The sequence below is a fragment of the Anopheles gambiae genome, chromosome 3, assembly GCF_943734735.2.
Source record: "Anopheles gambiae chromosome 3, idAnoGambNW_F1_1, whole genome shotgun sequence".
Classification (NCBI taxonomy): domain Eukaryota; kingdom Metazoa; phylum Arthropoda; class Insecta; order Diptera; family Culicidae; genus Anopheles; species Anopheles gambiae.
This window is the reverse complement of record NC_064602.1, coordinates 34,493,208-34,510,675: the sequence shown is the minus strand read 5'-3', so window position 1 is coordinate 34,510,675 and position 17,468 is coordinate 34,493,208. Positions and strand designations below refer to the sequence as shown.

At 47.4% G+C, this 17,468-nt stretch overlaps 1 protein-coding gene across 1 annotated transcript; it reads left to right on the top strand.

The window, feature by feature from the left end:
* Positions 1-14,893, top strand: LOC1271428 (zinc finger protein 74). Its single transcript, XM_061657957.1, has 5 exons — positions 1-902; positions 9,225-9,507; positions 10,535-11,031; positions 11,475-11,640; positions 13,880-14,893. Exons 1-5 carry the CDS (start codon positions 711-713, stop codon positions 14,164-14,166), a joined length of 1,425 nt encoding a protein of 474 aa, XP_061513941.1. The 5' UTR covers positions 1-710; the 3' UTR covers positions 14,167-14,893.
* Positions 14,894-17,468: the final 2,575 nt, after the last annotated feature.

Genomic DNA, 17,468 nt, shown 5'->3' with positions numbered 1-17,468 from the left:
GATCGCGACGATCTCCGGTGGCCAGTATTTGTGCAAACGTCGTCGCAAGCGGGTCGTACTCGGGACCGCTGCACAGTTTATATTTAAAAAAAAACAGGAAGGAAGAATCTTTCTATCTTCTGTAGACAGCATTTCGTTGTTCGCAAAAGAGGTTCGTCGCTTATCGTGCGAAGTCTTTCGATATTATTGGAAATCGGTGTTTACGGTGTTGTTTTGCGATAGCCTTTTTTCCTTTTGCTTCGACAATCAATCCAGTTCGATGCAGTGACTACCGAGAGCGTGACAACAAGAGACCAGTAAGGCCACCGGTAAAAGAAATGGTGACTGACTGACAGATTTCAAGTGTTTTGCATGAGCCGTCGGTGTGCGCAGCATTCGTGCGTGATGGAAGCAGTAGTACCGGCCGGTCGAACGATCGACACAAAACAGCAATGAAAACGTAGCTGCAATCCGTACCTGTAGTTTAGTAGTTATTTGTTCGCTTCAAGAGTCTATGGTAGTGATCGAAGATCATCCGCCCAGTGTTTTCGAGGTTTCCTTTTGCTTCGCCGTGCGTGACAGTTGGAGTGATTTTGGTAGTGATTTCGATAGTAACAGTGATTTCGTACGCGAGTGAGGTTGAGTTTTGCATTGAGGAAGTGACGGGTGCTTTACAGCGACAAAAGGGACATTTTACATAAGAAACAGGGGGAAAACAACAAAATACGAACATGGAAACGTGTGTGTTAATACCGCAGGAGTTTGCACTGGCTGTGACGGGTGTGGGTGCCCGCAACTCCCGCGAACAGACGGCCACCGTGTGGTCGAACACGAGCATCCCGCAAGGAACGCTGTGCTATCCTTTCCAAGGCACGGTGCGCATCGACAATTTGGACGTTTACTCCACCATCGAGGAGGATGACGTAAGTAACCGTTTTCTAGAACTTTACAGTAGTGTAAGGCAAACAGGGCAGGTTTAAAGCACCTGTAGCTAAAGTTAAAGCGCAAAAAAGAGTGTCCGTTAAAGTCCGTTAAAGTCAGGTTTCCATCGCTTTGTTCCGTGGCACATCCCCGTCTGCGCACGGCTCGATACACCGGGCTGAGCAACGTGAGAGCCCAAGGAAAGTCAACGAGGTGTGAAAGAAAACGCACCCTCCCATGACCGTGAGAAAACGGGAACGTCTTAAAGAAAACAACCCTCACTTTGGTGTGTGTTTGTGTGAGTGTTTGTGTGGGGGACGCAATCCCGCACAAGGAATGGTCACTTTCTTAAAGACGCACCCCTAGGAGGGTGTGCTCAGGTTCTGCCGTTGACCGTTAGTGACATTAAGAACTTTTCGGGGGTTCGGGTTTCGGGAGGGAGTCTTAATTTAGTGCACCGCCGCTTCCTATTCGGAAGAGGGTTAGTTCCGATCTGGTTTCGGCTCGAAGGGTGAAGATGTTACTCGTCTCCCTCGTTGTTTAATATTCAACAAGTGCTAGCCCGCATCTTATCGCGATGTTCCCACGATAAAAGGTAAAAAGGGGGAAACGTTCTGGAAGAAGTTCAACAGGGTAATTAAGGTGCAACCACACAAACCAACACACCTGACCGAGCGGATCTGCTCGGTATGTGGGAAACAAAAAGGCGTTGCAAAACCGTTGCGTTTGTATTGCATGCACTTTGAGCCGGTTTTTGTGATCGCTTATCAGTGGAAAAAGGGAAGATAAAATCATTCCACTATTAGATACGCCGTGGTTTATGGTTGTGATTGAATTGGATTGTTGATGCGTAGTATATTGCAAAAAAGTACATCGTACGCCCGTCCATGAGGCCCATAGAAGGCGGTATACATATCCAGTTCTTCAATTAATCAACGAAGCGTACGATGGTTCATTTACACGATGTTGTTTCCTTTCTTGCGAGCCACAGCATACCGGAGTGTCTAGCAAGGCTTGAAGTAGCTGCTGCTGCTACTCCAATTATGGGATGTATGGGAAACCCCCTAGCTAGACAAGTTGTGCGATCCCTCATTCGATCATGTACTCACAAATCAATTAAAGATGGTCTAACCACTCTGGCAAATGAGTAACAAAGCGTTTGTTTCATTGCACTTTTAATTTCACCGCACACGATCATTTGGTGCACGGGGGAAGGTGGAATAGTTCATAATAAAAAGAAAAAGTTGCTGCTGTAGGGTAAAAAACTGTTGCTCTTCTCTCTCCCCCGCTGCTCGTAGAATTATGAGACACGGAGCGGTTAAATAATAGAGAAACATTCCTCGCAAGCTTGAAATAGAAATGACTGCATCAATTAGCTGAGCGCTCTGGAACTAACTGGGTGCGCGCTGGTTCAACCCGGTCACAAAGCCCTGTGCGAAACAGGTGCCAACAACCTCACTGTGAATGGTATACAACCCATGGCCCGATGGCGTAGAGGGCTACAATTTCCATAATCAAGCCACGACTACTACATGATAAGCGGACGTTGAACTTGCCGAGCTGTGGAATTATTATTATTATTTCGGGTGCATTACTTTCACTAGAGAATCAATGCGACGAAGGGTGTAAAGAGGATTTTGCATAATTTATTTATGAGATAAAGCTCCCCTCTTAAACGAACCCCGCGCGAGTCACATAATGCAACACAATTAGCTCAGATTGCGTCTCTAGAGTGTCAGCGTGAATGACCTAAGCTTGTTGTGGCATTAGCCGCGGCACGTTGACGGGAAATTGTCTCACAAACTTGAACTTGAAGTCAGTGGTCCGACTTTTTACGACACGAGACATCCAACAAACGGGGCGTTGCAAAGCGGCATAAGAAAAAGGCAGAAACAGCACGAGACGAACGGTCCCTTTGGCCAATTCGAGATAGATGGCGCCGATAATGACGAATTTGGGTTACGGAGAAGTGCATCACAAGAAACCTGAAATAAAAAAGGTTCTGCCTGGTGATCGATCGGAAAGAAGGAGGCCAAACGAATCCGAGAACAGTAACAAAGGATCGAGATTCCTGGCCATTAAAAAGGAAGGATCGTTAGGAATGGTTTCTGCAGGTGCAGGTGCAGCATTGGATTTGATCCTGCAGCCCGCTCCCATTTCCGAGCGAACGATCGCTAATTGATGACCTTTTGATGCGCTTTGGAAACGGTGCTTGGGTCGTTGCATCAAATCTTCGATCGAGCCGCCATGCCGTTCGGACAAGAGGAACAGAACGGAAGGCGTGTGAAACATTTCGGCTAAAAGTCGGGATTTGAGTGCTGCATTTATGGCTTACCGTGCTTGGGGTCATAAATTCGTCGGTAGCGTAGAAAGAGTCGATGTATTGCATCGCGACGGTGACGTTGAGTAAAGAAGTAAGCGGAAAGCCTTGCGGAATTTGATCGCCACATTCGGTTCGGCCACATAGTCAATTCCCACAGTCGAGTGTGTTTGGTGGACAGGGTCGCTTTTTTGCTGTGACAACCTAATCAATGACAACTCGACACCTGGACAACGTGCTCGATATGCCTACACCTTGCTCTTGGGACAGGGATTGAAGGCGTTGAGACATGAAATCCACTTCCCAGTGCGTCGTTCTAGTTGACTGGACCGCCAACTCCAAAGCATGGAGGTCCAAAGCTTGTTGGGAGTTGTCCAGCCAATATTTTAATCTAAGTGCATGGACGAATATGCATTTCGAGACGCGTGGACACGACTTCGCTTCCATAAAGGGTCTCGTGAGCGCTGTGGACAGCGGCAATGATAATAAATATCTTCTCTTTGTCTAGTTGTCACACACCGAGAGGGAGATTTGCTGTTGCCTTGGACGGTTCACTTAGTTCTTGCGATGTGATCGTGGGACAGAGCTTAGGACACACGATCGCCCAAGAAGAGATCCATCAATGTGTGAATGTATTAATCAAACGCAAACACCACAAAGAAGCATAGCTATTTAGAAAGTCCTACCGTTCGACCAAAACAAAGCCCGTCCCCGGGAGTTGGTTGATTGATTTTTAATTATTTCTTCGACCAAACACAGATCAACCGACTTTCTTTGCCTCTGAGCTACCGGGCAAACGGGTAGGTTGACTGTAAGGTTTGATAGATGGCTTGGAGGACACCTGATGCTGTTCCATCGATCATCGGAGAAACTGACATCGCCTGACATCGATCGACTATCCGGCGAAAGTCTTAACCTCACTTTCTGGATCATGTTTCCGTAATCGAATCCTTTTTCGTTCGATCCATTCGCCGGAATGCAGGACTAATCCTCTGGTCTTGCATCATGGTCAGTGTTATTGATACTGGCTCCGTTTTCTGATCCAATGGTCAGGTGCTATACCGATACCCTTTCCTTGAGAAGGTCGCCCGGTTGATGGTCCATAAATTCTGTACTTAAGATCGGTGTCCTGAGAACCCGAACAGGCTCCTCTCGGCGTCTGCGGTACAGCGTGAGCGTGAGAACGTTCCCGTCGATGCATCGATCCTCGGATCCGTCTGTCAGCTGTCGCAAAGGGGGAAGTAACGAAGAACGTACGAGCGAAGGAAAGTGGTGGAAAATCAAGGGCAAAGACAGAAGTCAGTGCCAGCGAGTTGCATGTCAAAGTGTCCCAGCTCGTATCATAATCGTCCTCATCCGGTTGCAGAAGAGCAGCACACGCAAAGCCAAGAGACAGAGCAAAGACGGCGCGCCGACCAGCGCGACTCTGTTTGATCTGGTCCTTCCATTCTCATTCACTCGATCATCTGACAGTTATGGTTATTGAATTGGCAACCCATCGCGAATTGTAAGCCGACCCGACACGCACACAAATACACTCGGGATCTTTATGATAATTGTGCAAATAAAGATTGGATTTTAGAGCCCGCTGCTTCTGGATTGCATGCCGGTTCTACTAGCCGTCTGCAGTCCGGGATGCAAATGAGTCGCGTGAATCACCCGGAACGACTTGTGCGCAATTGAGATGTTGCGGAACAGCGGGACTTTCTCCCGTTGGCAGCGACAATGCACCAGAAGCAAACACGTTTCGAGTTTTGTAATTAAACAATTACTTAATTATGCATAATGCGCAGAGATACTGCACTCGCGCAACGGAAACAGGACCAGAAACCATAGAGCCAAACTCACTCACGCCAATGGTATCATACATCTTTCCAAGACTCGTTCCAGTCCAGGTCGAGACATGGAACTGCGCTGGGATGTACTGTTACCGTCTGCTGGCGGAATCGATGTTACAGTTGTTGCGATGTGTGTTTGGGTCGTGCATCTTGGCTACCGTTGGAACAACTCAATCGCTAATAAAGACATCCGTGAAGTGGTCGATACGTTCGTTGGAAACTTTTGTTCGAAGGCGCTCTTACAACGGTTTAATTGAGTCTCCTCTCACACTTCGCCTGGCGTCGCTTCTGGCTTGTGGAATTCTTCCCGGCCTGTTGGCTACTGGATTAGCCCCGACGCAGCCCCCACGATCGACCGAGTGCCGTGACATTAGGCTCCAAATTCAGTTGTTCTTGTAGCCGCTGATCCTCACCCGGTGATCCCGAGATAAAAGGTCCGACCGTTCATTTGCATAAAAGAGTCAGTGGGCTTCTTCGTGGTCCGAGTACATCACGACCGTGTTAAGCGCTCTGAAAGCCTTTCCACGTACCGGAGCGCTGATCCCTTGCTCTGTGGTCGACCGGGAGTCTCGGAGAGCTGGTTGTGTGGAGAAAATTAATTGAAACCAAATCTATTTCCAACAAGCATTCCGATGGCTCAGAAGGCTCGTGAGGAAGTCTATGGGTTTGTTGTTTGGATCGTTTGGAGCGTTGAAATTGGCGGTTGCGATCGTCGCGACGAGATTTACGAGGGTCACAGAAGCGTTGGGTGTTGAGAGAACAGAGCATGTGAGGAAGCTCTAAATTAGTGTCATTTGTCGGGTTTTCGGAGCTTGTTGTTCTTCCTGGTCGGGGACGCCAGCCAGTTGGGTGATCGTTTTAGAGCTAATAAATATTAATTTGAAAGATAAATTGATCACGACTTTGGCCGGTGGTCGGTGAAGGGCGAACCGCAAGGGAAACCAAAAGCTCATTCTGGCTAATCAGCCTTGCCGTCGCCGGCTAACCAGAAGCAGTGCCGGAAGAGCTAACTGGCCAGAATATCCGATAATGTTCTCGGTTGCGTTCATTACCGAAAATGAGTCAGGGCTTTTGTTGTGAAGTTATGATTCTTTTGTTCTGGATCAGTTCGGTAATTCCCATGTTTGTGCTCATCTTGCGCAGGTCGGCGGGTTTGGGATGGGTCCGGGATGCTTTGTGCGTGTCTTCTTCGTTTGTGAATGGGACGCGTGCCAAGGAAGAGCTCATTCTAAGCAAATAATCAAACGTAGTTCTGAATCTGTTTGCGGTCAGAAAGTGAGGAAGGAAATTGGAAAAACGTGATCATCTTGCAATTGTTTCCGTGGCCTGGTTATTCTTGCTATTCGTGTTTCACTAGCGTCTTGCTCTTTGTTATCATTCGACTGCTTCGAATCTGACCTTGAGAGTAGCAATGTGCTTCTTTTATAAGCTACGTGGAAAGCCTTAGTATTAGATCAAGTGAAAACAACGAAAAGAAACATGACAAACGTCTGAAACAAGAGTAAAAGATATTCGTACAGTCGCTGTAGAACAAATAGCTCAATTCGGATGATGAACGCGTTGCCACGCTGGTGGAGCCTCCGATACAGTAGTACGTCTTGTATCGTATTTCAACTAGATGCTAGAATCTGATTGCGATCCCAGCATGGTTCCATACCAAGGCGTTTGACCCATGGCTAGCGTGCTTTGAGAATGATATCCACTCCAAGAATAGCGTCTCCCATGGCTCCGGAACAAATTGAAGTTTATGTGCGTCTAAAATCTATCTCCCGCTGACCTCTGGACACGCCAGCACAACGCAAGAAGCTTGAACGAAGAACTCAAGGCATAAACAACCGTCCACCGTTTGAAGAGATCGATGAGCGATGCCGTGCTTTATTGGAGTCATTTTTATGGCAATCCGTTATTTTACTGCCGAAAGTCGATGGACCGAATATGTCTATCGTCGGTACGTATCTTATTGCTCCCACCCCGGGAGTTTCCCCTGAGAGTATCTCATTTAATGATGATCGTTCGTGCAGGATGCTATCGATCTTTATGGTTATTCTGGATAATCGGAAGGATCGACTGGTGATGGGGTGGATCAGTGCGAGTAGTTTGTTTCGGAAATTAATAGGAGCCGAGTCTCTTCTGATTCGTTTCCTATTCCACCGAAAATCTGATAATAAACGAATAAATCAATAAACCATCGGTTCGGTGGTGGTGCCAATGGCCGCCAGAACGCAGGAAGCGAAACTAGTTTTCCTACTCTCCACTCCGGTTGTCTGTCTGCATACGAGAGCGGGATTGTCTGCATGAGTAGATTCGTTCCCAACGCAATAGTCGAACCTCAACGCAAAAAAATGGCATAGCAAAGTGTCTCTCATATTCATAAATCAAATGCGATAATTTTGCATAAATTGTCAAACACACAATTTGTTTTCCTCCATCAGGTTGATCGTGTCGCGTGGAATTGGGTGAGGCATCGCGATTGGCGGTGTGGCTTGGTGGGTTGTTGGTGTGTGTGCTAGAATAAATCACCAAGATGCTGGAATGTAGACGAGTGGGAGCTTGGAATGGACTGATAAATCAGAGAACAATCTGCAGTGACAATCCTTTCACTTGACAGCAACGCTATTTGCGATCGTTGAGAAATGAACCTAGAACATCTTGGTGTGTTATGAGCGGTGAACTGGTTTTGCATGAGTTGGATGATGACAGAACGTGATTTTCATTGGTTGAATGGAAGATTAACGTTCCGTTGGCTCTAAAGAACCATGGAGCAACGGTACCTCACATGGAGTACATAGTAGTGGTAAAGACAGATGAAGAGAGGGTCCCTTGAAGACAAGTTCCTATTAAAAATACCTCCAAAAATTTCTTGTAAGCCCTTACATTTCTCATACGTTTATTCTACGAAGAGTAGTCCCAACATATTTTCAAAGGGGAATTTCCCATTATGCGCTACATCAACCCATGGATCAAAAGCATTTTTCCTTCATAATCATCGGCGAGAATGAAGGGATCAGTAATCATCTCCAACACATATTTGGGCCGTTGATGGCATTTATTCAAGGTCTTGTAGGGACAAAATTCGGCCATCGATCGGTTTTATGGCATGCATCATCCCATTGAAAGGGTTTGTTGACTTCCCGGGAATCGGTAATGTCTTTCGCATGCCCTCGGCCGCCTTTCGAGCGACGATCGGTAGAACAGCGAAATTGCAAATTATGATCATCAATTCGGTATCACTTTTCCGCGATCTTTTTTCTTCCTGTTCACGAGAGTGACGATCGTGCGTCTGCTGATACGAGGCGCTGGTCCAGCGTCGTCATCGTGGGGCATCTTCCGCGCAAGCAACAAGTAGCGCGAAGCGGAAATTTATTTTATCTCCTCATATATATTCATAAACATTTCTGCAATCTTTGGCCCGGGCAGTAATGGCGATTGGAACGATCGATCGACGGGCGATCGCTTGGGAAAGCGACTGCTCGTACCCGTGGCCGGCAGGTGGGCATCGAAATATATTATCCAACATTTGTAATTTCGATCTGTATCGATCGGGAATCATGAATGGTCTGGCCGGCTTTTCCTCGTTCACTTCGCTTTGTCCACTTAGATATGTATCGCCTAAGGGTGAATGGAGGCGATCGGTTGGGAGTTCTTGGACAGGGGACGACGGATGTTTACACTCGTTAAGCGTCTTTTTACATCTTTTGGTGTGGGGAGATCGATGGAGTGGGGAGTTTGTGCGTGGCCATGTAAAGTGACAATAGTTTAACGCGTTAAAAGAGAAGAGAAGGAGAACGATCTAGCCACCCTCGGTGAGCGGAATGCTCGGTGTAAGTGTCGGTGGTTACATGGTTGAGTAATTTTTCATAAATCACAAGAGGGGGAACGAATTACCCTGGGGTTGGCTGTGTCGGATAGTGCACCAGAGTGGAACGAGGCGTATCTAAGGGTAGGGGAAAGCACATTAAAAGGGGGCGTTACAGGGTCATTAATTAAGGCATTACGAGCTGTCATTAGCGATGCATGATCGTCATCACTTTGGAAGGGTAAATCACGCAGAGTTGAGTGAAAGCGTACACAGGAAATGACCATTTGCCCTCCTTTTAACACCTCGTTGTCATCTGACATGTTGTTAGAGCACCACAATAACCATATAGTCTTCTTTTTCATTACAGATTCGACACCGGTTTGGACTGTACGACGAGATCACCAGCATTAATGGACGAACGGTACGCCACTGCAACTGGATCCGGTTCCTGCGAGTGTCGGAAACGTACGGGCCGCAGGTGAACGTGGTCTGCGCCAAGGTGAAGGGTGAGCCGATCTACGAGATCGTGAAGCCGATCCCGTCGCACCAGGAGCTGGTCGTCTACTACCTGCCCGAGGGCCCGGAGGAGCTCTTCTTCATCCGGATGCGCAGTCAGCTGTACCGCCAAACGATGGACTCGATCCTCGAAGGTAAGCAGCGCCCTCTCGCCATTTACGGGGAGTCGCAAAAGAAACAAAAGCCCTCGCGAAAGATCATCTCGCAGCCTATCTCAGATAGCATTCATTTCACCCATCACAGTGTGTGTGTTCAGCTTCCAATGCCACGCACCATACACACACACACACACACACCCGGTCGTTCGGTACTGCAAGAGCGATTTTTCGTAATAAATAAAATAGTGATTTTATCAATAATAGCCGGCTCTCGTTTGTGTAATCGGGATCATGGGCTTGGAGGAGATGTTGTTGTGCCCGATTCCTCCAGCTCACGGCCCCGAAAGAGCGCTTAAATTAATACACACAAATGAGTGTTGTGTTTCTTAACAAGAAAATAATTGAAATAATTCGGTAGATTACCCTTCGAGATATTGGGCCGCGTCGTTCGGACTGGTGGCATTCCCCTGTTTCCCGAGCTTGCGAGACCCAAGATCGAGCGAGAATTCCGCAACTCACATGGCCATTTCCTTTGTTGCTTTGGCAGCTGCAGCTTGTTGTTGCACCTTTTGACTCCGACTGCACGGTTTATCCCAGTCCGAGTGCTAACTCAAAGGCATTTATAATGATCTCCTTTCTGGAGAGTTTGGAGTTCCGAGCAAAACCGCGCCTGCCTGAGTCCGAGGGAGAATCGGGAGTAATTAAGCCCGAAACTGATTTCCATAACACTTTGGTTCGCACAGCCACACGGAGCACCGGTGGGAATTAATTTCCTGTCACCAGTGCTGGTGGCAGTGCCAGGAAGCTTACCGGTTGCAGCGTGAGGCTGTACATGTGTGTGTTGCTGTGCCAAATGATAAAGCTCCCGACTGCACAATTAATGAAGCGGTGTGAAATGAATGTGCTTGATTAGCGCTAATGATCGTCGATTAATAAACGAGGCGTTAAGTGTAGCAACACAGCTCGACGGGAAGGAGCAAATCCGCATGTCCTGAACTACCTCTGTGCGATCGCTTATCAAGACCGTCTCTCTCTCTCTCGCTCTCTCCAAACTCTTTCGCAGACTCACCGCTGGACCTTTCGACGTCGCTCCTGTCGCGGGTGATGCTACCGATCTCACCGTCCTCGGGCGCCGAAGATGAGCACAAGTCGGTGTCAGGCGACGACTCATCGATCTCGATCTCGTCCGGAGCCAGCACGGGCGGCGGCGATCGCTGCGAAGGTGCACTGGATCTGGAGCTGGCCGCCATCTCGAGCGGACCCGGATCGAGAGCATCCCCCAAGGCGCGCCCCTCAGCACGGTCCGAGCGGGCCATGCTACCGTGCGAGGTGTGCGGCAAGGCGTTCGATCGGCCCAGCCTGCTGAAGCGCCATATGCGCACGCACACCGGCGAAAAGCCGCACGTGTGTGGCGTGTGCGGCAAGGGCTTCAGCACGTCCAGCTCGCTCAACACGCACGTCCGGATACACTCCGGGGAGAAGCCGCACCAGTGTCAGGTGTGCGGCAAACGGTTCACCGCCAGCTCCAACCTCTACTACCACCGGATGACGCACATCAAGGTAAGGGAGAGTTCGAATCGATCACCAAATCGGGAGAGCGTATAATGCGCCCGCTCAGTTTCTGTGGAACATTCAAATGCTCGCTGGGCAGGGCAGGGACACTACCGGTGTGTTCCAAATCTAGCCCGTTCGATCTGCGTTCCATCAATCAAAGTCAGGGCTTAATGTTGTCACTGTCCCGGGACGGCCAGCTAAATTAAGCTGTCCTGCCATTGCGCGGTCAGCGGTGATGAACTCAACGGACCATTCCCGAACCGGCGGCAGCGTGGGCGGTTGGCCAAGATAGTGGTGATTTATTTCTTGCGCGCGTCCGTGCCCCGCAGACGGCATGACATTTAGCTTCTTAATTCCGTTTGATCTCCGTCCGGCATAGAGCTCGTTACTTATCGTATCATGTTGTTTTCTTCTCTCTTTCTTCCCATTCCTCCCATTCCTCCGTACAGGACAAACCACACAAATGCAGCCTCTGCTCCAAGTCCTTCCCGACGCCGGGTGATCTCAAGTCGCACATGTACGTCCACAACGGGTCCTGGCCGTTCAAGTGTCACATCTGCTCCCGAGGCTTCTCCAAGCAAACGAACCTGAAGAATCACCTCTTCCTTCACACAGGTAAGCGCAGTCCGTGTTTCGTGCTTTGTTCTCGCACACAGTCCTGTCACATCCTCTCTGCTGTGGGTTGAGTGCTACTGATAACATGCACGTTGAGGATCGAAATCACCTGTTACGTTTCGTTAGAGGGTTGTTCTTGTCCTGCAACCTGTTGCATCATCACACGCAACCTTTACCCATTAGGGCATTTCGTCCAAAAAAGGTAACATTTGGAAACCGCCGCCTGCGATAGTGGTCCTTATTTTCTTTTACGTTTAACGTATTACCCTCCGGGGGCTATCACGCATCTTCTTATCCTGTCAGAATTGGTTGGCTGATTGGAAGAGATAAACTATTTGAAATATCGACCCTCAACCCAGTTTGTCAAAGTGAAGTGCTCCTCTTCCTGACTTTCTTTATACTTTCGAACCTTTCGTTTTGTTCTTCGAGCAGGACCTGACACGAAGAGTTTCCTGCTTGGAAATGGGATGAAAATGAAAGAATGGAAAAAAGGGCCACGCAACTGCAAATGGGCTGCCTGCTATCGGGAAACATCGGCTTTTAACGACCACAGCAATTGATCACCCGCCAGTTTGCTGGGGGGTGGGTATGTGGAGGTGAAAGTAAATAAATTCAAAACGAGCATGACTCGGTGAAATCGGATCCTAGGATAGGGTGTTTTCTCTCCCGTAAAAAAAATGTTACAAAAATGGAATATGCAGTTAGCAGCTTGAGATTTGAGACCAAGCAACATCTCAATCAAGAACGCTCTGGGCCAACACGGGATGGCAGCTGAAGGAAGTTTGAAAATCATCTCGATTAATAAATGCCAGAGATGATGGTTTTTTATGAGTTGTAACCTCCTTCAAAGAGACTTGAAACGGGGCACCTGTACTAACGATTCAGCTTGTTCTCGTTCGTTCGAAGGCGAGTTTTTGCCTCGAGCAGCTCATACTTCGTTCATTCATTGCCGGAAGAAAATTCACGCTTCATTAAGGCGCTACATTAGAGGAAGCTGCGCTGCTTGGGTGGCATTAGAGCATCAATTTGACGCAACGCAACGATGAAGACGTTTGACGCCCGTGTGCTGTACGGGAATGTACCGAAGTGCAAGAAGTTCGGTTTTTGTTTGTTCGATTACGAGACGAACTCTGCTGCGCCGGTAGATGGTCGATTGATGATGAGGCAGAAAGCCGTCGGACGTGATCAAACGAAGCAAGTACGGTAGCGCGGCCTTCTCGGCTGGATGCGTGCACCGCGGGGGAACATTGCGTCAACGTGGGAGAGGGTCACCGACAGCAGCCCTACACACAGCTACTGGCTGCTGGCCAGTGATGAGGTGTTAAAGGCGTGATTGATGCTGCGCGTCCACATTCTCGGTGAGTCGTGGAAGAGGTGGAAACGGAAATTGATGAGATTTTTGTTGATTAAAACCCTAAATGTCTCATCGGTAGCGTTGAGCCATTCAGCGCTGTTCTAAGGAATGTTTGTTGAGGTTGTTGTCGAAGACATTAGACATGAGGTCATTTTTAAAGGCAAATTATAATAGCTTCATATCATTTCAACTCTTCAGCGTCTCATGCAAAACAGAAGATAAATTTCAAGCGACTGCGAATCGTGTCCGATTCATCCCCGGCACAATGCAATGCTGCCAATTGTCTACGATTGGCAAGGGCAGGGATATCTGCCGATCCGAGCCCTTCAGGTGCCCGAAGCAGGTCAATCATGCCGCTCTTGCCATCCGTCATTTCAGCAGGGCGTCAGATGAATTGCACCGATTGTCAGCGGCACCGTGTTCTAGCGCTTGTAAACACGAAGGCACCTATTCTTGTCTCCCAAGCCACCACCGTGTCTTTGTGCTGCATCGAATTGATCCTCTCGGGCTCGGCATGGAAGCTGTGGCACGCTTTTATTAATGCGGTCATTGCTATGCGCTCGCCACCGCGGAGGAAAGAGGGGGATGTTGATAATTTATGATTACTACTGCATTATGATGTCGTTATTGTTACGCTTATCGTCCGGTCGCGGTGGGTTGTCTTATGCCTGCTGTTCGCGTTGGCGCGCTGAGTGATTGCGTGATTCCGCATGGGAAGGGGAAGAAGGTCGTCGTGTGCAATTGTACCTAATGTCGGGGCGATTGAATCGTTTTCTTTTCAATTGAAGATGAGGCAAGTCCTCTGCACGGTTTTTTCTCGTTATTAAAGTTTTCTTCTTTCTCTCCCTCTCTACCTTTCTCTCTCTCGTTCTCTTTGGCTCACAGGTGATAAACCACACGTTTGTGAAATCTGCAACAAATCGTTCGCGCTTGCCTGCAACCTGAAGGCACACATGAAGACGCACGAAGACACCGGCTCGAGCCACGAAGGGGAATCGAACCGAAGCACCCACAGTCACAGCGAGGGCGAGGAATCCAACTCGTCACCGTCGTCCCTGCCGAGCAGCAATGCGAGCACGTTCGAGAAGGCGGACGCCGATCGGCTGGCCAACTTCTCCAAGCACCTTCTGTTCTCGAGCTACACCAAACAGATGCTGTCCGGCGTTGGCTGATAGAGTGCGCAGTACGCGCGTGTGTGTGTCAACGTGCGTCGGGACATTCCGTCCAATTGATCGGCTGGCCCGAATGGCGCAACGGGAGCACACTCACAAACTCCACAAAACTCTCACTCACTACTAAAACACACATACTCGCACACCAGAAACATACACACACACTTTGCAGGCAAACTGTCCTTAAAAGGGTTTGGCAGTGGCCTTCAGGGTTGGGCATCTGCTCCACCAAGGGCCTCTCACATTCTCCAAGATGCCAAACTTGCACAAAAGTAGGGGGAGGGCAAGGGGAGGGGGGAGAGCAAGGAAAGAGATTCTATATTTCGGGTTCCACAGGGTCCGCTGGCCAAAGACATGTACCGCTTACTACGGAGCACTTTTTCCTACCTCTTAGTACTCTTTCTTATGGGGTTTTAAAATGATTGTTTGATTTTCGAACACCTAATGCACTTACCTACTACACGAAAGGCTGATGTGTGTACTATTACTATTACAAAGGGAAATGTGAAAAGCAAGAGGGAAGGAAAAGAGAGAAAGAGTAAGATTGATAATTACTGTGCGCACGAGCTGCAGACAGACGGACAGAGATAGTGTAAATAGGTGTCACAACTTATCCCGATCTTGAGTTTTATCGAGACAGAATGGAATGATTGTACATAAGTGTTCCGCTGAGCAGTGGAAATTGTACAGTGCAGAAATAAATAACTTTATTGGAAAACTAATGAAATTCTATACGTGTTTGAAATCTTATTTATGATTAAAGAAAATTGAAAGAAATTAAAGATATTTGATGAAAAATGGCTATGAAATAGCAAAACGGTAAGTGTAAATTGGTGTAAATGAGCAATTGGAATATACGGGAATTCTCAAAACTTTGGGTCGTAAAAATGGTATTTACGTAACGTCTTTACACGAAGAACATTAAAAAACAAAGAAGTTATTTAACTGTTTTTTTTAAAGGAGTAAAACATCTCTAATACATTCAATTATTAACAAAAATATTAACTTTCTAAGCTCTGTCGAAGTAGTAAATATGTTTTGTAACAATAATATCTGTTGTTTAGGTGTAAAAAGGTTCCTTTTGTTATCAATTGTAGTAAAAGACGAATGATGACAACTTTTCTTTCGTTCAAACAAAGAGAAAAAGCATTTGATTGAACCCTGCTGTACGCTGCAAGTGATCTACTTTTTGCGCAATTATTATAGTCGCTTTTCCTCTGCATATGATGTATTTATCTTTCTAGAGCAGGTGAGCTGCAGAGTAAAATAAAACAAGCCAAGCACTCACATCCTGTCTCATGCCGACCGTACCGTGCTTATCATTTCTCTATTTGTGACAACTTTTTGATTAGAGTTGAGAAAGGAAGCATTTGTATAGCAGCCTTCGCAGTCTTCAGCTAGATGGCCCAATCGCCCACCTTCCGTCTACGGAGAGCGTACGCTCGTGCGCTCTTAGCCAAGTAGACTGGCGACGATTAGGATTGGTCAAGTGGCAAAATGAGTTATTGCTGTTGCGCTAATAAATCTATCACAGAAGTGTTGGCCAGTTTTTCCTTCTCTTTGAATAAAAAAAAAAGAATGTACATGAGTGAATAGGAAGTACTGCCGTTGCTGCTGCTACACCATTTAGTGCAGAATTCGCTGAAGGTAGTGGTTGGTGCTTTGCATAAATCATCCTTTCCCGTCCGACTCGACGCCTGCTTATTATCTCGGCCCTCTGCGGGTTGGATTGTGCTAGCGCGGATTTTTCTCCACTCTCTGCGAGGTTTTGAGGAGTTCTTGCGACCTTTTCCCTAGCTCGAGCCAGTCCCCCCCCCCTCCCCCCCGCCCGGTTTGTCCGGCAACATTTCACGAACCGAGTTGCGCGGGTTGACAAATTATTTCACGTCAATTGCGTGTCGCGCAGTACGTGGCCAGCCAGTGCGTGGTGTGGTGAATTACAACTTGTTTGTTTTTTTTTGTTTGTTTGTTCAAACCCTTTCACGTGCTTATGAGGGCGTGAGGGTGAATTCTAATTACCGGCAGTGCGACCGGTTGCCACTGGACTGTCTCCGAAAGGGGTGTTGGGCACATTGTCAACCGTAACGAGCGGGGTAATTTATAGGAGGCTTATGCTAATGGTGCATGTTAGAAAGGCGAGAAGGGCGAGGGCGAACCGTAGCAAAGCGAAGTGTAAATATTGGTTTAATTTGTGTGTTTAAATGTAATGAGGCTATTGCTTTTTATTTCACACTTTATTGACCTGGAAGTATCATTGGAACGAGTTATTGCTCGAGCAGTGATGACAGTTTCATGAGTTTTTATGTACATTATTAGATGTATTGGACTTGGAATGTATCTTTCAGTTTGAATTTTTCGGAATGATATTTGAACCAAAATTATGCAACCTTTTTTAATTTGGACCCTTAAAAACTGGATCACGCTTCTAATATGCAATAATTGCCTTTTGATTGGACAGTCCACGAAATGGGATACGAAAAAATGGTCCTCATATTTCAACACGATGTGCGCGTGTTTTCGAAACGAAACTGTCACCTGTACCGAATTGTAATACCGACACACACACACCACATGCGATCGTTCGTTTTTTTTTCGTTGTTATGAAAATATTTTGTGGCTAAACACGATCCCCGTCTACCTCGGGGGAGATTGAGCCAAGTCCTCACGTATCAACGCCGAACACAAAATAACATAGAAAACCGTTTGAATGACACACGACCACGGAACCTGATTTGATATTGATACCATAACTGAGTTCGGCTCGGCTGGTTTGTTTGCTTTTTTTTTTGGGAAAAAACGACCATAACTGTCCGCACCATCTACCATCCATGGCGCCCATACAGCCTTACCGTCCCGAAGGGGTACTTGTTCCACTTCGTTGCGTCCATTCGTACGATTCCAACAAGAAAAAAAAGAGCCAATTCATGTCTACACCGGGCCCGTAATTGACATATTTTCGTTTGATCGAATTTCTGATGTATCGATACGATCGACGATCGATCGATGTGCGTCTTATCGCACCGTACTGAAACGTACCAACCATTATGATCAGGTTGAGCCGTCTTCTGTCTCGCTCTGTTGCTCAATCTTGGGGTGTCTGTACTTGCCGTTCAAATGCGACCTTCAGTGTCCTTCAGCAAACCACACACATATTGAGCTTTTTTTTTGTTTGAAACAAGGATTTGTTTCCATCTCGCGTGTCTATGGAAATCATTCGCATCAAACTGTATGAAATTAGTTAAATTTATGTTTTGCTTTTCTTGCTTACTAATTTGAATGTGACAATCGCCGGTATCGACGCC